Genomic DNA, 25,448 nt, shown 5'->3' on the forward strand with positions numbered 1-25,448 from the left:
TACATGCTGTTGTTCATAGAGCTACTTATCACATACAGTAGTGTACTACGTACACTGTTCACAGAGCTACTTATCACATACAGTAGTGTACTTGTACTATGTACATACTGTTCACAGAGCTACTTATCACATACAGTAGTGTACTACGTACATACTGTTCACAGAGCTACTTATCACATACAGTAGTGTACTACGTACATACTGTTCATAGAGCTACTTATCACATACAGTAGTGTACTACGTACATACTGTTCATAGAGCTACTTATCACATACAGGGTACTACGTACATACTGTTCACAGAGCTACTTATCACATACAGTAGTGTACTACGTACATACTGTTCATAGAGCTACTTATCACATACAGTAGTGTACTACGTACATACTGTTCATAGAGCTACTTATCACATACAGGGTACTACGTACATACTGTTCACAGAGCTACTTATCACATACAGTAGTGTACTACATACATACTGTTCACAGGGCTACTTATCACATACAGTAGTGTACTACGTACATACTGTTGTTCATAGAGCTACTTATCACATACAGTAGTGTACTACGTACATACTGTTCGACTCAAAGTGCTTGTTCCGTTTTATTTTCACTCCCCCGCCTATGCCGCGCTGCATGCTGGGATTCTGCGGGAAGGAGCGGAGCGGAGCGGGCAGAGAGAGAATGCTATGGGACGCCATCTTTAAACCCCACAACAAGACTCTCACGCACACACACACAGACAGCACAGCAGCAACCGGGACGAACTGGAACAACGACACAGCAAAGAACACACAGACGCAATAACTTGTGAATTCGAGGTTTTTAGCGGGCGAAGCCAGCGAGGAGCCGTCCAGTGGGACCGTTGGCACGGCGCACCGCGGGGCCAGCGGACATGTTGTTGGAACACGACGGCCGCACAACAACAATAGACGGAAAGAACAACAACAACGGGACTCTGTGCTAGGCTAGCCGAGCTAGCATCTTAGCTCGAGCTGTAACTCGAATGATAATTACGAGCCAAAGCTAACCAGGCTAACGTTAGCTAGCTAACCACATCGCGAGCTAATCTCGCTCTAGACGTTATTTACTAGACTGGTGTTGTTTTGTCCCCGACTTTTAACAGTCCGGTGGCAGTTTTAATACAAACCCTCCCCGTGTTTTACGACACGTACCCACCGCCTCGTCCATCTTTCTGCGTTGTGGGACTGGAACCGCGGCTGTTGTTCGGGGCTGTTAAAAACTGATAGCACTAGCAGTAGCTGGCTAACGAGCTAAGCTAAGTCCCCGACTCGGCCCCCCTCCACCCCCACTCCCCCCTCCCGTCCCCTCCCCAGCAGCAGCGGCCCTCCGGCCGGCCGGAGATGCGTGGAAGATGTCGGTGTCGGGGCTGAAGGCCGAGCTGAAGTTTCTGGAATCCATCTTCGACACGAACCACGAGCGCTTCAGGATCATAGACTGGAAGCCAGACGAGCTGAGCTGCCAGTTCAACGTGACCGGAGAGAAGCTGTTGATCATCCACTGCAATATAACGGTAAAAAGACTGAGTTATGAGTGTGTGTGTGTGTGTGTGTGTGTGTGTGTGTGTGTGTGTGGGGGGGGTGGGGGGGGGGGGGGGGGGGGGGGTTATATGACCAATACGGCCTTGTTTATTGTTAATTTAACCCCTAGAGCAGTATTTCTCATCAACCATTTTAATTTCCATGACCCCCTCCCCCCGAGTTTGATATGCATTAGTCCACGGACCCCCCTTTTGATACCATTTTGATCTCCGGGACCCCCCAATCATCGTTAGTGTTATCACTGTTAATTTAACTCTGTGTACAAACGGGTCCATTTGGTTTCATTTGTACACTCTGAGTTAAGACACATAAGGGGGTCAATTTGGTTTCTAACTATCAATTTGGCTGGGGACCCCCTGGAACCCCCCCTCCCCCCAAGGACCCCTGGGGGTCCCCGGACCCCACTTTGAGAACCACTGCCTTAAGAGTGTGTAAATGGAACCAAATGGACCCCGTGGATGGTCCACTTGGTTCCATTTGTACACTCAAGAGTACAAAATGGATACATCAACAACACTGCGTTTCTTTTTTCCCCTCTTTTTTTTTTTTTTTTTTTTTTACTGTGTAGCTAAAGTTAGCTAGCATTTTAGCCGTTATGCTAGGCTAGCCCAGGATAGCATTTCGTGATGTGGTGATGATGAAACTGTGGGCTGGCTTCCTTTTGCTTTGCGTAGTTGTTTTACCTACGCAGTAAGAGGATCTATTTCTTAAAGTCGTCACACCTTGAAAACACCCCCTAAAGGCCACAGTCAAAATGCGGCTGGTGACGTTATTTTCTATCCTCACCACAATGAGGTCTTACTCACTCACTCACTCACTGCAAGAGAGAGAGAGAGACACACGCAGTATGTTAATGTCAGCGACGTGATGATGATTATTGGAATCGGAGGGACCTGATCCAACATTGAGGAACCGGAATCGGTTCCGTCACATTTGGAATCGTTTCCGGAACCGTTTATTAATTGCACTGTCAGAGCTGGTATGTGGACTTAAGTTAACCTCTGCTATACCATTACAATACCAGTGGTATGACTATAACTCTGAGAGTGTGCAGGGTCCATTTGGTTCCAGTTTGGAATCTCCTATAGGAATCGTGAAAGGGAACTGCTAAGGAATTATGGGAACGTCAAGAAGGGAATCGTTAAGAAACTGGAATTGTTAAAATCCTAAAGGATCCTAACAATGATCTGATCTGAACTGTATGTGTTTGTTTTCCTCAATCTTTCCTCCTTTAGGAATCCTACCCTTCTACACCTCCCATATGGTTTGTGGACTCTGATGACCCGAGCCTTGCACAAGTTCTGGAGCGTTTGGAAGATGTGAGACGAGGCAATACACTGGTAGGTGTCTTGCATTGCATACACATAGACCATTTTATATCCTTGCCATTTGGACACCCGTTGAATTTACAGTGACATTGTCATGGCAGCATGTACAATGAGCAGAATTAAGCTTTTAATGCATTTAGGGATGCCAGATGTTCTCAGGAATGACATGTATATGTTCTCACAGCCCAAGTCAGGAATGAACTTGAACAATTTCATAACAACAATGAGGCAGTGGTTACTGGTTAGTGACCAGATTAGTCAGCAAATCTTTTCATGCCCAACACGTTTTCTTTATAAACATTCTTTAGTGCTAGTTTTATCTAGCATGCTAAAGCAAAATTTTTCATGCCCAACACGTTTTCTTTATAAACATTCTTTAGTGCTAGTTTTATCTAGCATGCTAAAGCAAATTTGATTTTCCCTTTCAGCAAAACTGCTGTGTTGATGAATGGAAGGACAGAAATAGATGAGTAGAGAACTGAGAGATTAGGGCTTATTTGATGAGAGTTGGCAGGTTAAAGAATTATTGCCCAGGTTGTTTCCCAGCGGGGGTGTTTGTCTGTGTGCATTATGGTGACATAACGACAGCATGCTGGGCTTCAAAAACAGACAGATAATTGTAGTCAGTGCTAAATCAACTTTTGGCTTGTCTTTTCAATTATAGCCTTTGATTTAACAGTTGGGGAACGCAATCAATGAAAATTTGTTTGTTTTCAACTCTCTGTGCGTCAATATTTTGGGGGTATTTGCAACAGTTATGCAGAATTGCAATACATTTCCACCAAACGAACACAAGCTGCTAAATGATCTTTGTGGGCTTCTCTCTCCTGATTGGATGACATTTGTAATCCATCTGAAAATGTAATTTCTGTTTACTAAAGGGCTTGAGAGTTACCCCGGTTACTGAACAAACTCTCTGTAAAAATTATTACTCTCAGAATATAGAGATTTAAAAGGTATGGTAAGTGATATTTTTTGGTTGAAACAAAAGGTTAATTGTTAAAGCACTATTCTGATAGTAATCATTGCTATTTTGGGGCTATTGTCAACAGTTATGCAGAATTGCAATACATTTCCTATGTATTTGTTGCCTATTTTATACTTACTATCAGCTATTAATTAAAAAAGTTCACCTACAATGACATGACCAAAATAGGGACGCCAGGTTTAAAGTGGTCAGCATGGTGGTGTTTTAAAAAGTGCTCATTGCTCCACCATAAATTCCATGCTGCTCACAGCCATGTTCATGTAGCCGGAGATGAAGTTCTCACTGCCACTGAACAGGTTCCTTTTAGCTTTTAGCCATGTGAATTGTTGCAGCTGGGGATTTGCTGTTGGGTATCATATCGTTCAAACATTAGACAGTTTTCGGTGTTGACGTGAATGCAGAGGTCGTCCGACAAAGCCGTACTACTTGCTGTCAGGCAACTGGAGGGGAGGGGTCCATTTGGCAGGGCTGACTAGGCTCATAGGGGTGGCTTTTCATTAGGCCAAAGGGCCCTGTCATGTGAACACGGTTGACATTTGAAGTCAGAATATCGGTGACAAGCAGTTCCTTGTATAAACGTACGTGGTGGCATCCTTCAGCTTAGATAGCCTACTTCTTCATGCCACGTGGCACATGCTCTTGTTTATAGGCCACGAGATATGCTTTTTATGGAATTGTTGTCATTTTTTTGTGCTGGAGTTGTGTTTCTTTGCACCTTTGCACCAATACTGCTTTCAGTAGTAGATGCTGGCAGTTACACAGAGGCAGACTTTGCATTCCTCTGCACAGATACCATCTTTCTTTGCCAAAGTGTCTTGCTCTTGTGTAGACCTGAGGTATGTTTGTGTTGCACCAAATTTGAAGAGAGTAATACCAGCTAGCAATACTAGTAGTACCAGCTTGTATATAGTGAATATTCAGTTATTATTTGGTCTAAAAGGTGTTTTTTAAAAACATATATTTGTGTGTGTATATATGTATGTGTATATGCATGTGTTAAATAGCTCTGTATTCTGATAGTAATAATTGATATAGGTGGTTTCTTCGGTAACAGGGGTCTCCCTGTCTCTCCAGCTCTTCATTAAATAGAAATACATTTTCAGTTCGGGATATCATACCAATTTGATTTCATCTGGAGAGAGAACTCTTGCAGGTCCAGGATACAGGATAAACAAGTGAAATTGGAAGTGATGAAACAAACTAATACATTTGCAGACAAATGTAGAACACAAGCTGCTAAATGATCTTTGTGAGCTTCTCTCTCCCTGATTGGTGGATTTGTAATCCACCTGAAAATGTAATTTCTGTTTACTAAAGGGCTTGAGAGACGGAGTGACCCCTGTTACTGAACAAACGCTCTATAAAAATGATTACTATCAGAATATAGAGCTTAAAAGGTATGGTAAGTGATATATTTTGGTTGAAACAAAATGTTTTTTGTTAAAGGTTAGAGCACTATTCTGATAGTAATCATTGCTATATAGTGTTGGTTCAGTAACAGGAGTCTCCTCATCTCTCCACCTCTTTAAAAAACAAAAAACAGTTTCAGATTGCAAAATTTCAGCCAATCAGGAGAGAGTACCCATTTATCAGCTTCATTTTTATTGTGTTCCAGTTCCAATGTTGTTGTTTAATCTGTATCACCTGAGTTCTCTCCCCTGATTGGATAAAACATTGGTATCCCGACCTGAAATGCTTTCTGTTTAACACATTCCACGCCAGAGTTTAATATCATAATGTACTCACCACCAGTGCCAGCGATTTATTATTATTTTTTGGTTTTTTTCACGTCGCCACAGACCTCGCTAAATACCATATGATCGCGCGTTAAACTGTTTGTAGACGCACAGGGTAGCTGTGTGAGTGGCCCAGAGAAGACCGTTTCAATCGGCGACATTCCATTTTGCAGTAGTCGCGGTTTCTGTTAAACGGCGTTCAGCGAGGAGAAAAACAACTCCGAGATAATGGCGGATTAGGGGAAGCTTTAGAGCGGCGGCGGATGGGAACGAAAATCTCCGGATACGGATATTTCCATATGCTACAATGAAATGTGTCACTGTGAGGGAGGCTTACAATGAAATGTGTCACTGCGAGGAAAAAAAAAAAGACTTTGCGTAGAACTACGCGACTTGCACGCTGCGCAATTATTTAGGTTTGCGCAGAACTACGCGTTTGGCACGCTCCTGCTTGTCAACTCCTGTTACTGAACAAACACTCTAGAGCAATGAGTACTATCAGAATATAGAGCTATTTAACACTTATTTTAACTAAAGAAAATCACTTACCCTACCTTAATGTTTTAACTATATACATTTTGTTTAAATCCAAAAATATCACTTATAGCACCTTTTTACATTTTATGAGCATTTGTTCCTTTGTATTCCAGTAAGTGCATGGTTTACATTCTATGCTTAGCTGCTTACTTCAGTGTGATTCCCCACAAATCCTAGGATTTTTAGGCATGTCCAAATAGGCGAACATTCTGCAAAAAAATTGCAGATCTACATGCTTACAATGTGCGAATGCAACACATTGTGATCTTGTAGATCGACAATTTTCTGTGAAGTTTTTAAGTGTGTAATTAATGTACAATTGTTCACCAGTAACCTGCGCTGCAATTTTTAGTTGACTGGTGATACAAATGGTTCCCATTTCTGCTTCATAAAATAACTGGTAGGCTATGTCAAAATACTCTTGTCACCAGTAGGCAGATAACAACATATTTAGAGTGCAGATCAATTGTAACCTCCGTTCTTATGTTATGCTAACAGAAAATGACACCCACACTGCACTCGACAAAAGCTAAACTTTCATTGTCTATCTCCTGTGACCGTGTATATGTCTATCATGTGTCCACTGCTGTGCTCTTTTGTTTTTTTACCCTCTCTGTCACCCTGACCCTGACCCGCTGTTGCCTCTGTTTTTCAGCTTTTGCAGCAGCTGAAGAAGCTCATCTGTGACCTTTGTCGGCTGTACAACCTTCCCCAGCACCCTGATGTGGAGATGTTGGACCAGCCCCTGCCTGCAGGCCCCGTAGCACAAGACCGAAAGGCAAGTCTGCGTAAAAGTGCTCTTGCCAAGTACTTTTCCTGTGGCTTAGCACAGCAACAGCACAGGCCTGTGTTTGATTTTGGGTGACACACTTTCTAGCGATGTGGGAAGAACATCCGTAGCAGGGTTTTCTGCACTTGCAGACCACTTATGCTCGCTCAGTGCTGAGATGGTAGCTTACAGAAGACCCGTAATGATGTGCTCTAAGCCTTCCACAGATCAATAGCCTCTTCCTGTGGTTTAGGGTCAGCGAAAGGTGCTCTCCTCTGACAAATTGTCTTGTCAACTTGGCATGTCTGCTTTTAACCACTTGAACCCCAGCATCCCTATTCTGTGGGGAACATTCGCCAAAAGTAGCAGATCTACAAGCTCTCAACACGTCGATCTGTGACATGTATCTTGTAGGTCTGCTATTTTTGGCGAAGACATTTTGTGTAGATTTGAAAAAGAGTGGTTTAAACCACTACAGTCAACTTACCTCATTGTGTTCTCCATTATATTTTTAGCATGGGACCACTGATGAGGTCACATCCGAGGAAGAGGAGGAGGAAGAGATGGGAGAGGTATGTACACAATATTTTCTATTAAGGACAAATGGTAGTCCATTACCATCTGTGTATCTTTGTTTATTGGGGAAAAGTACAAGACAGTGTTGGAGAGGCACATCAGAGATGACTGGCAGGTTTCCATCTCAAGACTAGCACAGGTTCATGTGCTTCCAGAGTTAAACATCTTAACTGCTATTTTAGGCCTGGGCGATATGGACAAAATCAAATATCTCTGCTTGAAGATCTGATATTTAAAAAAAGAAAGTTTTAAAGTATGCCATATCACAATATTATGATATCCAAAATCCAAGAAGATATGTAGTCTATCACAATATCGATAAAATATGCCCCAGGCAAATAATATGATCTTTTGTTCTCATTGTGTTGTGTTTTCGGTTCAGTGATGATCACAATTGCATAGTGCATTTTGTAGTTGCATGATGCTGTGGTATGTGGCTTAGAACAGTTTGTCCAGCAAAGTGTCGGAACCCAGAAGTGGGTCAAGTAGAATTGGACTTGATTGAGGTAGTACAGTCTCAGAACTAGCTGTGAAGTGGATCCTTATGTTTGGTGCAGGATCTGGTGTTGGTTGGGTAACTGGATGTGGAGTCAGTGTAATGGGGGTTGTCTCTGAATTATTTGGCTTAGGAGTAAGTATATGAGTAACCTAAAGAGAGACTGAGAGTAATGGTAGCATTTCTGTCAGCACCTGTAATATTTGATTACACAGTTCTATCAGTATGCAGTTATACCACACACATCTTTATGTATGAGCATTTATAACAATATAGTTGTTGTTGTTGTATACAAAGTGGTCTGTCCCATGTTCTAGTTCCTAAATTAGCCATCGATTGTCTTCTGGCCCGCCATCTAATGGCTTAGAAAAAACTTGGCTGATGGCCAAACGTCTTCGCCGGCCCCTGGTTGAACCACTTTAAACCCTGTACTTGATTGACTGGAGTCCCCCAAGGGGATATACTTGCCCACCTCCTTTTTTCCCTCTACACCAAATAACATAGCTCAAAATAGCCAATCTAAAAGCTCACAGGAGTCACAACACATTGCTTTGCGACATGTGAACGTTTTGTTCTCTCATTTTTGCCGAATGTTGCTGACAGAATAGGGATACTAGGGTTCACGTGGTTAAACTGATCCTCATTTTGCTGAGAACCCCCTGGAACCCTTTTAGCAATTTTTTAAATAGCAAAAATAAGACATCTACAAGCTGACAATGCGATCTACAAGTGTTGGGCTTGTAGATCGGCTATTTTCCCTGTTTTTTATTTTAATTTTAAAAGTATTAAATTAGTATCAAGTATATGGCCTTGTGCATTTTTTGTTTACAAAGCCTAAAAGGCAAACAGAATTTTTTATTTTATTTCTATGTTTCATTGTTCAATGACAAATAATTAAATCATTAATCGTAATTAATTGTATGACAGTTAACCGTCAACAAAAATGTCATGATCGTGGCATGTCGATTTTATTAGATTTTTATGGGGTGACCTGAGAATTTAAAGGAGACACACCATGAATTTAAAAAATATATTTGATATTTAATATCATATGGTGTATGTCCCTCAAACCATTTTCAAAAGGTTTGAGCCTAAATCAACACTCAGATATACTCATCCCAAGTCAATTCTCTCAGGCTTATAAAGCACTTTCAGCTGCAATACCAAAACGTCCTGTTGGGCAGAGGGGTGCTGTACTGCGGTACTGAGCAATTCTGTCTGTCAAAATACATGGGCAGAAAGTTTGGTGAGGTAAGCAAAGACACTGGGGAGCCCAAAAAATACCCAAAAAAGTGAAATTCATGGTGTGTCTCCTTTAAGCTATTTCTGACAGCTTCATAAGTGTGTGAGATAAATGCCTAAAATGCCAATTTAACCCCACAGGACATAGAAGACCTGGACCACTATGAAATGAAAGAGGAGGAGCCAGTGGATGGGAAGAAGTCAGAGGATGATGGCATTGAAAAGGAGAACCTGGCGATCCTGGAGAAGATCCGTAAGAACCAGAGGCAGGACCACTTGAACGTAAGTGCTCATTCGGTAAGGTGACCTTTCATACATTTTTGGGGGTTGGGGCTGCATGCGGTTGATAGTGTTACAGTTGATGTAGGTCATAATCTCAGTGTATTGGTAAATTCTCTGCATGCCCTTTTGAGACAGTTAAATAGAAATTGTGCATGATCAGCTTACCATTTAACTGTTAACACCAGCCTTTGTCTTCAGTTTTATGCAGTGGTGTTATTTGAAATAACACCATCAAATGATGATCAACCCTGTTTCATACTCATAAAATAACTGGAATGACATTGTGAGAATGATTTGATGAAATGCTGGCTTAAATACAAATAATTCATAGTTTTGGGCAAAATGTGCTTGACATTGGAGGTCCTGTTTCTCGATGTGCTTCTATATATGCCTACAGCATCCTTCCTTTCAGGTTCCTTGAGATTCTGCCCATTGATGCAGCATTCTTGTGCAAACAATTGATTGTTCAGGGGGACTTCCCCAGTCCAGCCTTTTCTTCCCTCTTGTTTAGATGTTCAGCTGTCTGAGTTTATTTGGGGTCTGAATTGGTAAAAAAAATATATAATTATAGGTCAACCCAGTGGCGCAGACTTCCCATGCTCTCCCAAAGCATGGGGGTGACGGACTTGTGAGAGCATTCTCACAGTGTGGGAGATATAAATGTCAAAGTCTTAACATGTTTGCATTTGATGCTTCGTATTATTGACAGGTTATTAAGCACGTGCTGTGCCTTGGTGTCTTATTTATTTTGTAGGGGGCCGTGTCTGGTTCAGTGCAAGCCTCTGATCGACTGATGAAGGAGCTTAGAGAGATCTACAGGTCCCAGAGTTACAAGACGGGTATGCACAAATGCCTTCTAAATCAGTTGTTCTCACACTTTAAAGATGTTTCAAAAAATAGCAGATGTACAAGCTCGCAGCATGCGCTGTGAGCTTGTAGATCTGCTATTTTTGAATAGCCAACGCAAAAATGACACGCATGCTTTCCTGTTTTTGATGGGTTAAAATAAAAGCTGTTTTGTTAAAACGTTAAAGCTCCATATTCTGATGGTCATCATTGTTATAGTGTGTTCAGTAACAGAGGTCTCCCAGTCCCAGTCTCCCAGTTCTCTTTCCTGATTGGATGAAGTTGGTATCCCTACCTGAAAATGTATTTTCTGTTTACTATAGAGCCGGAGAGACCCCTGTTATTGAACAAACGCTCTGAACCGCAATGATTACTATCAGAATATAGAGCTATTTAGCTGACATGCCCTTTAAATAATGTGTATTACTATCTGCAAATAATAATTTTATGTGTATTATAATCTGTGTACCAGATATGTCATAATGTCATGGTTAGTTGTTAGTACTTCACAGTACTAATAACTTTCATATGATATAAAGTATTGTGTGTAAACACTATTTGACCTAGCTCTGCTTTAGAAATGGATAGAGGCATGTTGATTTACCCCCGAATAATAGATGTTATCTGTTTAATATACATGCATTGAGATTTGATGAAACCGAGCAGGCAATTTCTTGACACTAAATGGGTAATGTTATCTAGGTGTGGTAATCTCTTTTTATCTCTCCCAGAAATGATAGAAATAATGTGATGGGTGCGGTAATCATCTGTCTATTATATTGTGGGAAATTAATCATTTGAATTGTAGTCTTATCTCATTGCAGTCTTATCTCATTGCAGTCTTATCTAATTGAATTGAAGTGTGAGCTCATTAATTTGCAGTGCCATCAAATTATGTGATCTTCAAGTAAATGGAAAGACTGGCAATACTTTAACCCTTTAAGACCTGTAACGCATCTGTGTCACTTTAGATTTCTTTGGCTATTCAAAAATAGCAGATCTACAAGCTCATAGCGCGGCACCGAGTGCCGCGCTACGAGCTTGTAGATCTGCTATTTTTGAAAAATCGTGAACATTATTTTTTAAATATTTTTTTCCGAAAAAATTGTTAGGATTAGATGCGGCCTCGGGTCTTAATGGGTTAATTACTGTGTTTAGGATTCTTTCAATGACGCCAAACCACCTTGTCTCTCTTAACAGGCATCTATTCTGTGGAGCTGGTCAATGACAGCCTGTATGAATGGCACGTCAAGCTGAGGACGTAAGTAGCCTCCAGATTTTAATTTAGTTTTAGATCGATACTGTTTAGTTTCACATACTGTTATTATGAATTCACTGATTACACAATCGTACAATTCAACAGGGTGGACCCAGACAGCCCTTTACACAGTGACCTGCAAGTCCTTAAGGAAAAAGAGGGAATGGATTACATTCTGCTAAACTTCTCATATAAAGTGAGTACAGAGATTATTTTCCTTTGATGGAGTCTTGCCCGATTGGGTTGAAACGCTGCTAGTCGATATAAGTATCGGGAAATGTAATCTAATCTGCAGTCTTCTGGCTGATTTCTTCATAGGATAACTTTCCCTTTGATCCACCATTCGTGCGGGTAGTTTCACCTGTGCTTTCTGGAGGGTGAGTTCATTCCACATGATTATGTTTCCCGTTTCGACTTCGTTTTAATCGACACCTGGGTGGTTGTCTGCAGTCTGCAGGTGGCTGCGTCTGACGACACGCCCGGTGGATGCCCCAGAGGATGCAATAAAGAGATGACAAAATAGGCCATCAATGTTTTTGGAATATCATTGTGATTTGATAATAACCCCCTTCTGTTTCATCGTGTGTAGCTCATGTTTTTATTTTGACTTTTCTTCTTGTTCAAGTTATGTTCTTGGAGGAGGTGCCCTGTGCATGGAGCTTCTCACCAAGCAGGTATATAGATGTTTGATTTTTTTTACACTTAACCATAAATTGAATACATAGAATTGTAAGCAAAAACCAGTATATGCTCATAACGCTTGGCGATGAGCTTGCGGATCGAGTATTTTTGAACATTTTGAAGAGGGCTTAACCCATTGAGACCTGAAGCCGATTCTACATGTCTCCTAAATCTCAACAGTATTCTGAAAAACGTATGTTTCTATATCAGTGGTGCTCAATCTTTTTCATGTCAAGGACCCCCAAAATTACATGTGTTTGGCCGCGGACCCCCATCAAAATATTTTGTTCCAGGGACCCCCCAGAAGCAAAGATTTGAGTTAAAAATGTTCGCTTTAAAAATATATATATTCAAAGATTTGCACACATTTTCACAATTTTTCAAAAATAGCAGATCTACAAGCTCGTAGCGTGGCACTCGGTGCCGCGCTATGAGCTTGTATATCTGCTATTTTTGAATAGCCCAAAGTGTAACATAATTCTTTTTAGCTCAAATCTAAAAATGACACAGTTCCAGGTCTTAATGGGTTAAGTGGTTAAATGTAATGGCAGCAAATGCTATATGTTGCTGTGAATTTGTCTATTTTACAACTTTGTGTTTATTGGCACTACTTTGACTCTACATTGCAGGGCTGGAGCAGTGCCTATTCCATAGAGTCTGTTATCATGCAGATCAATGCCACTTTAGTCAAAGGAAAAGCCAGAGTGCAGTTTGGAGCCAATAAGGTAAGCCGGGCAAACTGTTAAGGAGTTCACTGAAAGTAAAATAATGTCATGTGGTAACTTTAACCCACTTAACAGAATGAGTGACACAGACCATGGTCATATTGCTTGATTTAGGGTATTTCTGTGGCACGGCTGAAGGATTCTGAGAACGCTAAGGGTCTGTTCCAGTGGCATTTGCACGTGGTTTGACACATAACAGTTGTAAACAATGCTCATTCCTGGATGACACAGTTTGATAACCATGTTCAGCAAGACTGAAGTATAACAGTGGGAGGGTTTAATGCTGTAGGTATTCAGTTTTTCACGGCTTGGTGTCTAAGGGGCGAGTCGTCAGCGATTCCCAACCTGTATTACTGGATCCACTGTGCTGTGAGGATATTGCAAGTGGGCCCCCAAATAATTGGCAAAACACCAAGGTTTTATTCATAGTATATCCTAGCATTAATATTTAAAAACTATTATAACATAAAAGCAAATGTCATGTTAGCTTTTTTAAACCTTGAAAAAGGTGTTTTAATTGTGATACAGATACATAGAAACTTAAAGCATACCACGTTAGTTCCATTAATCCAAGCCGGAACACAATTGATTGATCACCCATCTGAAAAATCTAATTATAGTTATAGAGTTACAGAGCTAGCATGACATGACATCTTTTGGGTGATTTGATAAGGACATCCGTACTTAATTCAACATTATACTTATTTGAACGACCATGTTGCTTGATGAAGATGTATTTTCAACTTATAAAAGTGTCGACACAAGTCACTTCGCAGTTGCTGGGTATCTGGGGGTCATTCAAGTCTGGCAAATGAATGGTGCAAAAGATTTGGTCTTGAACATCTGAAATATGAATTACAGTGGATTTGAATTGTCAGAATTTGATGGGATAGTTTTAGGAAATTCTGATTTGTCACTGCCTTATACTAGCCTCCTCTTTGTGTGATTTTGTTTGTTCACTTGTCTACCTAACATAGGCTAACTTATGTGACTCATTGGGTATGCTCGATAAAGTCAGTACTGGAGGCGTCAGACCGCCTCCAGCGGATATGACCTTGATTGGTCCAGTTCAGGGCTAAACAGGGTAATGTGTAGCTTTATGTCAGCGGCCTCATTCGGCTTCAGAAGGATTGTGGAAAAGCCCTTTTAACCTCTGCAAACTGGCCTCTTGTATATTGCATGTGGCCTGATTGTTCTATAAGAAAATGTGTTATAACTAGTGTTGATTCCCTTAAGGCACTGTGAAGGAAACAAATAGTAGTTGTTTTCTATGCCTTCTGTATAGCCAGAAAGATGATTATCTACGTTTCCCTATGCCTAGCTATGTTTTGAGACATCTCAAAGCATTGCTAGCCACAGCAAATTTAAGTAACGTGGCTAAATCCCATGAAAAACACAGGGTAGCGTGTGCACAACAGATGAGCATTGCCTGCTCTCCCAATGTCTGCCTGAGCGTGGTCATCAACAAGTGCCTAATCAATGTCACAGACTGTGGCCATAATGCTTGAACAGATCCAGCCCAGAGTGACCTCTCAGAGCAGGCCTGATGTAATTCTGTCTACATGGTCCTTAAAGCTTGAGGCTCGACTTACGCAACATGGTGCTGCGCTTAGCAGCCTGTTGCGTCTTGGACAGCCAGGGAACTGCTGAGCTCTTAATGCAGCGGCAGCATCCTTCCAGTTCACTCTGTGCTGTCACTTTCCTTAGACTTTATCGTTCTTTTGGTGGCAACCAACCTGGCCCCAGGCTCTCGTTAGAGTTTGAAACAGACCCAAACAATCTAAGATAGTATTTATAAGCCACCCTGGAAAGAAAGCTTGTTGTCCCAGTTTGGCCTTATCTCAGCCACTGAAAGAAATTGATGTTGGGAGCCCTGATGTTTTGATTTCCCTTTGGGCATTCAGTTTTTTCCTTGCCTGGTCTTGTTTTCTTATTTCCTACATGTATATTTTCTTTCTGTGTTGTTGAATATGATGTTGGTAAGCTGTCAAATTCACCAGAATCAGTCAGCATTATATCTTTTTGCATCCCTCGAAATGAATAAACATGTGTGTGTCAATCCATTATCTATATATGTTTGTGTACCTGTGTCTAAAATGTATTTAGTTTCCACAGGCAATCACAACAAGACAACTCAAGTGCATGTGTTACTGGAGCACCATTTTTTTTAGATCTGTCGTTAACGTAGCTCACTGTCATAGGTTGACTGTCTCGTCTCTTTGTGCAGAACCAGTACAATCTTGCCAGAGCACAGCAGTCCTACAAGTCCCTGGTCCAGATCCATGAAAAGAACGGTGAGTGTTATCGTATCCTGTTTCATACAGGGAACATTGCTGACCTTGTTTACTGAAACCCAATCCCTCCTTCTGTTCATCAAAGTGTTTGAAAATGACTGCTGGCTCAGTGATACCGCAGTTCATATTGTTTCTGCAGTAAACATGGACAGCATTTGCATGCACACAGTGTAGTTATTGACCTGACTCTTGAGTCTGAAAAGGTTTGTTAACAGTTTAACCAACATGAACCCTAATGTCCCTGTTCTGGGGCGAACAATATGCAAAAATAGCAAATCTACAACAACCCAGAAAGTGTCGCAGTGTGACGTGTTCTTCGGCTATTGGGTGTTGAGGGGAAAAAAGAAACAGACATTATTGAGCCCTTTGGAACCTCGGTCAACTAAGTAAATGGAACTTGAATATCACATTCATTAGTCCTTGAATGGGCTTGTAATAAAAGGCAAGTTGTTTTTGATGCCATATAAGGATTAGAATGGGATGGTCTGTTTTGGCTTACACCTTTTGTTTGCACATCTTGGTAGATATTCAGATTAATTTAGTGTGCAAAACAACAACAAAATAACAAAATTCTGACTGCCTGACTCAAAAGTGAAATTACACCAGAGTTTGGCATTACAGGGCTCGATATTGCAAACACTGTAGATGCATATGCTCCCAAAATGTAATCTTCGCCTCAAAATATAAATGGGAGTATTTGTGAGAGTGCAAATAATAATTCTGGTGTGATCAAAATGGGACGTTGCGAGACAAAAACGAACGCTTCTCGCCATCCAGAAAAGCTCATGCGTCGTCATCACTACATTGTGAGCTGACAGTAGGCGCTCTGGTACTATGCAGTAGTGTGGAGATAGTTTGCGCATTGGCATGACGGAGCAGACGTGTCACTGAGGGCTGTATTTTTAACACATTGGCTGCCAAAAACGCAGATCTGCGGTCTATTTAAACCAATCACTTGGCTGCCAAAGACGCAGATCTGCGTTTTATTGAAGGAAAAAAATAATAATAATAATTATTTGACCCAAAGACCAAGGAGATATGATTTTTCGAAGATTTAGACTCCCATCCACTTCCTTGTTAACTTAAAACTTAAAATTATAAATAAATAAATAATAATAAATAAAATAAATTAGTCCATTGCTTGCTTGGCTGCTTGCCCGATGTGTGTGTGCTTGCATTTTTAGGTGACAGAAGAGTCATGGGAGAACACACAGCTAGTATAATTGTATACAACTGATTTTGATTCAAAGATTCAGATAAACAATACAAAAATGACAATACTCAACTTGATTGTTGCACACATAAGAAGTGAGTTGTGAACATGTGAGTGGCTATATGCAATGGCCAATGTAACAGCGTATAATACCCTCTACTACACCACTGGTTGCAGCCCAACGTTCATCTTTTCTCGTAACTTTTCTACAGAGCCATTATGTATATTCTTTGTTTGCACAGAAGCGGACATAAACAATATACAATATATGACAATATTATTTAGGTTACTATATCTATTATTTGGGTTGCTATATTTACATGGGCTATCAAATATACAGTTTATACTGTATACTGCCTCCGGCTCATTGAAGAGCTAGATTGAAGGAGGACAGATAGCCTGCAGACCATATTTTGAATGTCCGGGATATTGCATAAAGCCCTATGCAATTTCAAGGCTACTTTACCCATTTTATGTTAATTGTAAACCGTATGGATAGATTGTTCTTTTTTATAGATAGGGTTAGAAAATTACATATATTGCCAGTGCTCCTACTTTTTTGCTGGTGCAATAGTGCTATAAAACAAAGCCCTACATTATTTGCTGTCTGCCTCGTCCTCCACTCTATTTGAATTTAGTCTCATTGTTAATAAAGAGGAAACTTTTTATAAATTAATTTGTCTTTATTCATCAGGCATACGAAAATACTCATTGGCTTGACAGAAATGCAAAAAACCTGATTATTATAACATTCCAAATATTCAAGCAGAAATATATTTTATTTCCCCCCTCAGGGCTCATTCACAAAAACTTGGAGCTAGGACAGATCCTCGCAGAGAGGCTTCCTTTCTCACTTTGTTTCTTTGTTCCATGTGCAGGCACTGGAATATATTTGCACATCTGAATTGTTGTGAAGGCATTAACATTTTCAAGATGGTCACAGTTCCAAAACAATTACTTCTTTCATCGATGACAACATTCATAGCCTGTAACGAGTGCGCTTTCCTCCTGAAATAAGAATTTGTTTGTCACCTGTAAAATACACAGAAAAGTCACGTTAAGCTATCATTTTCAACATAATGTTTGAGACAATTTATCAATACTAGAGTAAGACTTGGGAGGGGAAAGGAACTGGTTGGAATAACGTGTTCCTTCCACACGCTACGTCCAACCAGGGAAACTCCCCTGTCAGGTGACAAGAAGGTCAGTTGGCTCTCATGCATTGAAGGAGGCATGAGCTCGGCCCTGGCCTCCCTAGGTTGGCAGAGGGAAGGTAGTGCCCAGGATTACATAGACAATTGGCACTGGGTGTAAAAAATAGGGTTACAAAAATCATGGGATAAAAATTTAGAGTAAGACTTGGGAGCTGAAATATGTCTAAAAGGCAGCATTTGAAGGCAAGGAATCTATGAACTACCCCAAGTGTAACCCTTCTTTCAAGCGATTTGGAAGGCAGTATCTTTCTTTGATTCTTCAATTCTGTAACGCATAACATCACTTAACATTTGTCACATGTGCAGTACGTAATGCCATTCTTTGGTTTTAAATCTGGAAACTGACTCTGAATTCTGGGAGTGTATTTTACTATTATAAAGTAGTTGCATTTTGTCTTTTGTTTTCTCCATTCCTTTTTAATGGGGGAAAAAACAAGACGTGTATCAAATCTTACATTCTTGCAATGATCATTAGCTATTAGTTCATCGTTTAACCCATTAAGACCTGGAACGCGTCTGTGTCACTTTTTGATTTGAGCTAAAAAGCATAATTTTACACTTTGGCTATTCAAAAATCGTGAAAATGTGTGCAAATCTTTGACTATATATTGTTTTAAAGCGAACATTTTTAACTCCAATCTTTGGTTCTGGGGGGTCCCTGGAACAACATTTTGAGATGGGGGTTGGCGGCCAAATACATTTAATTTTGGGGGTCCTTTGACACGAAAAAAGTTTGAGCACCACTGATATAGAAACATACGTTTTTCAGAAAACTGTTGGGATTTAGAAGACATTTGTAGAATCGTCTTCAGGTCTTGGATTAATAAAACTACATAGCACATACTGCCTTGGAAGCCTGTCTCAACCAGTTTAGTTTCCATGTACCTCCATACTAAACGTTTCCTTCAAAGGACAGCGACTAATAATCAGGCAGTTGCCTCATTAGAGTCAGACTGACACAAAGCCATAATCTTGGTGATATTCCTAAGCCTCATTTATACTTGGTTGCACGCCAGTGGCAGTTGCCTGATTAGAGGCAGATTGACACAGAGCCACAGTCTTGGTGATATTCTTACGCCTGATTTATACTTACTTGTGTGCGGGTGTCGTGCGCGGCTATTTTCGGCACACATGTATAATTCAGGCTTTGTACTGCATGTTTGAAGTGCCATTCTAGGATTGTGTATTCATCATATTACTTAGTTTGTAGTATTAACTCTGTTGTGCTTGTCCTCCCAGGTTGGTACACACCACCAAAAGAGGATGGCTAGGAGAGAACCATCCACCTTTCCTGCACTGGGACCACATGTCGTAGGATCAACACCTTTTTTTTTCTTCTTGTGACCAATTTTCTTTCTCATTTTCTTTTCTCCCGCCTGTTATTTCTGGAGTCAGTGGAGTTACTTTCAGTTGAAGTTTTGGTCCCCTGACCAAATTCCTCTCATTCTGCAACCACCCGGTTACTTATACACACATACACACACACACACACACACACACACACACACACACACACACACACACACACACACACACACACACACACACACACACACACACACACACACACACACACACACACACACACACACACACACACACACACACACACACACACACACACACACACACACACACACACACACACACACACACACACACGCATACGTGTCAGATCACAACACCATCCGGCTAGTAGGGGATATTGTCTCCTACTCTCTAAATATTTTGCTTCTTCACCTTTGTCGCCTACATTCACACTTTTTTTTCTTTCATTTGCACCCTCATCCCCATACTCCTGAGGAAACAGTGGACTATGTATCAAACCCCCTCTGTTTGATTTGATATCTGCGTTGGGCATGCCAAGATGACTGCCTATGACCTTGGCCAAGGCTGAGGCATGGCAAAGCTTCCCAGCTGCGACGGCGTTAACGCTCGGTTTCTGGACAGTGCCTCTCCAGCCACAGACTGGAACTGAAGAACGACAAGCGACGTTACGCCTCTTGTGATTGCAGTGGTGGGCTGGGTGGGACATTTAAATGCAGGGTGGTGGTGGTCGGAGCCACCGCCTCGCTTTTCCCTGGATGGCTTCTATAATATTTGTGCTTATAAAATATCTGTATAAATGCCAAGATTCCACTCCTGTGGAATAACACGCTCCTGAGGCTAGCTTGCTTTCAAAACACCTTTAACTGTTTGGTTTTTTTTTTTAAAGAAAAAAGCTTGAAGCCCTGAGATGGAATGGAAGTTAAAAGAGACTTCTGTGTCCTGGGTGGGACAATCCCCAATGAAGTATGATACACACTGTTGAGCTCCCAAGGTGGAGGACACTGTTGTCCAGAACCATCGCCACCGACCAGGCCGTTCCCCTACAGAGCTTCAGAGAGTATGGCTAAGATGGCAGCATTCTGCAACATGACCAGGTCAAGCCAGGGGCATGTTGGAATTCGATCACACTGTAATGTAGTCGATTTTAACACCTCATGTAAACTTGTAAATTTGTATTTCTGCAAATGGATTTAATTGTTTTTAATGTAACCTTGTCTGGGTCTTGGGCTGGGCAGAGACTGTGTTACTATATTATACCCTTGACTATTAACAGCAGGGGAATCTGCAACTTCTCAAGACTTGATAGAACAAGGAAAAAAAAATGCTTCATGGAAACTCTTGCAGAAGTAGAAAAAACAAAAAAAAAGAAGAAAAAAAAAGGTATAAAAAAACCGTCAACCATATTCTTATGTAAGCTTAATGACTACTGCTGTTTGTTTTCTGTTTTGTTATTGAGTTTTAATCCTTTAGATTTGTTATTGGCAACAATGACTATATCATTCCTCTTTCTTTGATGGCACCTCTTTATTATGATGGCTGTAACAATAATTGCATAGACACAGCTGTTTATGGCATTCCAGAGATTTCAGCTTATTTGTACCTAATCGCTCAAAACGTGATGAACCTCAGTAAGGCTATGCAGAGACGAGACGGATACTGGAGGTTTAGATGGACTGAATTGTCACCCGCTTCACATCCTGGCTGTCCTGCTAATCCTTTTCCTTCACAATATTAGAGAATAAGTGACCTTTTTTTTCCTGCTGTCTTCTCCTTGACCTCATGGCAGTTTTTTAATACAGCCACAGTTTCAATAGTATTGGTTATAAATAACTACTGGCTTCACTCAGAAAACCAACTTAAGTCCATTCTATTATTAGTGTATTTCTGCAGGTTTTTATAACATCTGAATTGACCACAGGAAGGACCCAGCTCTCCCCGTCTTCATAACCACTCTCAGTGCTGCCATATCCTTTAGCATGCTGAGTCGTAAATATAATGTGAATAATAGGCAGAAAACCGTGTGAAGCATTCTAGTCAGTGCTGTTACACATTTGTTGTGGGTGTTTGTTATGTGGGTATTCACATTGTTTTATGTCTGTTGTCCTAGGGGAAGAAATGGCATTGAAAGCAGTTGATTCCAAGCATTCCTCAGTTTCTGGGCTACGTTTTGGTTTTGGATTATCACAAAATACTAACCTCATTCACATCACAGACAGACTTGCCAAAAAAAAGGTTGCAATGTAAATTTGAGTCCCAAGTCCTGGATCTGTCTGGTATCGGTCATTCCTCTTGCAAACACAGGTCACGTTTTAACTCTTCTGAGACATTTAATATCCTACTTAGCGAGTCTCGTTCACAACAAGCCCTCTCTCAACATTACCGTGGATCATCAGCATGGATGTTTGGTGTTGTGCCACTGGTGTCGTACCGTTTGTTTTCATTTTGGTTGCGTTCCGTCAAGCCCTTCCCTCTGTTCTCTGGAGAAGCAAACTCAGGAATACATACTGCACACTTGACTTTGCAAGGGATTGGCGCAGAATATCTTGATGCAAGATTTGGATGTCTTTCCGTCTTGAAGTGGGCATGGTGAGGGGTTATAAACCAGCTCCTCTGTTTCACTGTAGACTTTGCAGTGTGTTTTGTTCTTGGCATTTAGGCTTTATTTTGCTTTTCTGAATAACTTTACAATTGATACATTCACAGTTCATAAGCTTGTATTAAGAAGGTTTTGGAGTGATATTGTTTTGGGGCAGGTTTAAGCCCGTTGTCTCATCCCCTCAAATTGGCTTGCTCTATAAGGGTGTGTTTGGACTGCTAAACAGCCCCCCCTTTACGTTTGATATTGCTGTCTTCTGCATGTCAGTGTATCAGTAAGTGGTTTCTCCCAAGTTGCTGAAATGGTGGGCAGGTTTGCAGAGGTTGAGTGGGGTTTATAGCAAGACAGTTTTTCCTCTTGCTCATTTAGTTAATATTATGGTTTGCCTACGTTGTGCCACAGGGGTCAGTTCTCCTTGGTGCATTTAATGAGACGAGTGTCAACATCAGAGACACTTGGACTTGAATAACTCATCCTTTCTGGGTCACCTTTACAGATGCCAGGACTCCCAACACTGTAGCAGTTCAGATTGTTGTGCCATCAGATCTAGTTTAGGTCAACGTCTTTTACCTGGCTCTAGGTATAAGACCATACAATGTAGTCTTGTTTTCAGTACTGCAGTGGATAAAAGCTTCTCTTTAATTAATACAGGTGGTCTGATTAACAAAACCTCCCAGTGCTCGAGCAACATCATTTTGGCTCTGAGATCTGAACTAGCCTGAATCTGGGTTCCTTTATCTTGCTTCATTCTGCGGTGGCCGGGTTTTAAAGTTATGCACTGTTGGCATGCTTTGGTTTTGTTTTTTTCCATTGCAAGGGTGATTTTGACAATGTACAGTAATTTGTAAACTTGCATCAAGTTTATGAATAAAGAATTTTATGAAATAAATGTGTATTTTGTACATTATTCTTAATACAGTGTTTGTACATAACTAAACACAGATCAGGCCTCAGTCTGCCTGACACTTGAATCAGATTTGTACAGTAAAAGGCAAGTAAACAAAATGCTGCTTTTAAATATTTTTTTGTCTAGCACTTGTCAATATAAATTGGCTGGAAGACTAACAATAAGCACAACGACAAACAATGGAGCTTAGTTTCCAAAACACACAAAGAAGCTTAGGAGCACCAGACAAAATTCATCAACATTTGGTTACTGGTCTTTCCCTTCTCAATTCAGCGCTGGCCTAAATATATTTTTAATGCAAGCCAAAAGATACTGACAGTCAGACACTACAGGCTTGCTGCTGTAAACTGATTTGTATCCAGTAGATGGCGCCCTTTGCAAAGGATTTAGGTTAGTTTTGTCCCAGGCTGACTTGGCAGTACCCAAAGTTTCTACTTGATTATTCACAGCAAAGACCTGTTGGAAGGGATCCTATGTGTTTCTCTATTGTAGAACAATTAGAATCTAATTATATACATTAAAAATAATTCTTGGAGTTCTTTGAACGGCTTGGAATATTATATTAGTTGGCTACCGGCTGTGCTATTCCATTAGAACATAATACCATCTATGAGGCTGTGAGGAGTTGGCCACTAGATGGTATTGGATTCTTACCGTTATTTACTCACATTTAATGAAGTGCATATGTAAACATCTTCCTCTATGGCATTGGTGGTGATTTGGTGATATGCCCTTATATTCTCCTAACCTTATCCGCTGTCCTATTTAATTCGGTTTTGAATGTTAACAAGGCTACTGTAGCTGTTTCAGTGGCAAGAGTGCTGTTGATGAAAATGTAGGATTTGAGATGGACAACCAGTGTAAGTGTATTTACTCAAGTACCATACTGAAGTTAACATTTTGAGGAAAGCAGTTTGATTTTTAAAGAAATCCATTTGATTCCTTTCATTTAATTACAGTATGAAAACCAACTTGCAGAGACTTGAAACTTGATGGAGATAGGTAATCCAAAACGCTAAATAGCATTGTACAGTTATAGTTTTGAGAAGCGCATTGTTTTTTAAAAGCCTGGGCAAAAAAATCCTGGAGAAAAGATTGGTTTATGAATTGCACATTGCAAACTAAATGAACCTTGTATAGTCCCTTCAAGCACATTTAACAAACATGTTTGCCACAAAGCACAGGGGAAACGATGCACTCAAATAAAGGGCACCCACGGTGACTGAGGTTTTCATGTTTTATTGTGTTTTATGTGCTTCTAATCCCATGCCTGAAAAACAGACAATTCTGGAATCTTTTTTTTTTTTTTTTTACAGCCCATTGAATCCCAAAGCTCTGGTATTGATACAATGAAAAAAAACTACTGGAAATACGCTGACATCAATGACAACCACATTTCCACGTATTGCAAAACACTGATCATTCTAATCATCTAATCATGTTTTCAACAAACATGAATCAAAAGGACGTAGGCTAGCCTACTGGAGATGGGTTGAAGATGGAAAAGTGGAACTCCATGGCTCCGCACCAGAGGATAATTGCCTATTATTGCAGCCATTTGTATTTGTGTCAGTTTTGTTTATTTGGACGCTTCCTTGGCTGCCTGACCTCTTGGCTGGAGAGGACAGACCTCATTATCCAGCCTGAGCCAGTCTCTGTCTGTCTGGCCTGTCACTCCCTGGTTGAAGGCTGAACACTCTGGGGAGGACAACTGGGCAGTGGCGGAAAAAGTACTCACATTTTTTACTTGCAAAAGTATCATACGACAATGTAGAAATACTCTGTTACAAGTAAAAGTTTGGAATTCAAAATTTTACTTGAGTAAAAGTACAAAAGTATTATCAAAATGTACCAAAAAGTAGAAAGTACTCATTATGCAGAATGTCCCATTTCACAAGTTTTTCAATGTATACACATCTTTTGAAAATAGCAGATCTACAAGCTCACAACGTGTCGCGAACTTGTAGAAAGTATATATAAGGCTGAAGTGATTAATGTATGTTTTTTAATAATCAAAACCTACAAAGTAACTAAAGTTTTCTAATAATTGTAGTGTAGTAGAAGTAAAAGTACTGAACATAAGAAATACTCCAGTTAAGTACAAATACCTCAAAAGTGTACTTAAGTACAGCACTCGAGTACATGTACTTAGTTACTTTACACCACTGCTGGGGAGTACAACTGGGTTCCAGACCTGGAGGAAAGAGACTGCGTTGCCTACTCCAGTGGTTCTCAAAGCCCACTTTGAGAACCACTGGAGTAGGCAACGCAGTCTCTTTCCTCCAGGTCTGGAACCCAGTTGTCCGTGAGGGCGTTTAAGCGAGTAAAATTAAGTTAATATAGCATCAAAATCAGTTTAAGCACTTTAACCCTATTTTATACATTGTCTATTCTAAAAACACGTCGCAATGCAACACAATGTTATGCTTGTACATCTGCTATTTCCAAAATATTTTGAAAAACTGAGAAATTTGGAATAATTTTGTGTCTCTGACAAAATACTTTGAAATAGGGGTCCTAATACATATCAATTTGGGTGTCCTTGACATGAAAATGTTTGAGAGCCACTGGCCTAATCTATGCTCCATTGCATGATGGCATTGTGTGTCAAAAATAGCCAATCTACAAGCTCAGAACGTGTCAAATTTGCAGCAAGTTTTGGCCTTGTAGAATAAATCAGACTATGTGTATGTCTGTGGTTTACTTGGTAGCGCTTGCACGAAGACAGAGCGAGGTATAGCTGGTTTTCCCTCCCCCAACGCAGGGCAGACAGAGCAAACCTACATTCTGACATTAGCTGATTGATAGCCTGTGGCTTAAGTGTCCATCAGAGCTTGACTTTCCAAAGCTTTGCCTTCCATTTGTAGCACC

General features: G+C 40.6%; 1 protein-coding gene across 2 annotated transcripts; it reads left to right on the plus strand.

Annotated features, from left to right (window-relative positions):
- The first annotated feature begins 649 nt into the window (after positions 1 to 649).
- ube2q1 (ubiquitin-conjugating enzyme E2Q family member 1) lies at positions 650 to 22,559 on the plus strand. 2 transcript variants are annotated; one of them, XM_084063360.1, is made up of 13 exons: positions 650 to 1,532; positions 2,796 to 2,900; positions 6,805 to 6,927; positions 7,434 to 7,490; positions 9,374 to 9,529; positions 10,269 to 10,353; positions 11,561 to 11,621; positions 11,724 to 11,814; positions 11,937 to 11,995; positions 12,244 to 12,292; positions 12,929 to 13,024; positions 15,252 to 15,318; positions 18,985 to 22,559. In XM_084063360.1, exons 1-13 carry the CDS (start codon positions 1,374 to 1,376, stop codon positions 19,014 to 19,016), a joined length of 1,140 nt encoding a protein of 379 aa, XP_083919486.1. In that variant the 5' UTR covers positions 650 to 1,373; the 3' UTR covers positions 19,017 to 22,559. The 2 variants fall into 2 exon arrangements, with proteins under 2 accessions (XP_083919486.1, XP_083919487.1); XM_084063361.1 differs by having other exon boundaries at positions 9,374 to 9,514.
- The last annotated feature ends 2,889 nt before the right edge of the window (positions 22,560 to 25,448 follow it).

The sequence above is a fragment of the Gymnoscopelus microlampas genome (assembly GCF_963454915.1).
Source record: "Gymnoscopelus microlampas genome assembly, chromosome: 1".
NCBI classification, from domain to species: Eukaryota; Metazoa; Chordata; class Actinopteri; order Myctophiformes; family Myctophidae; genus Gymnoscopelus; species Gymnoscopelus microlampas.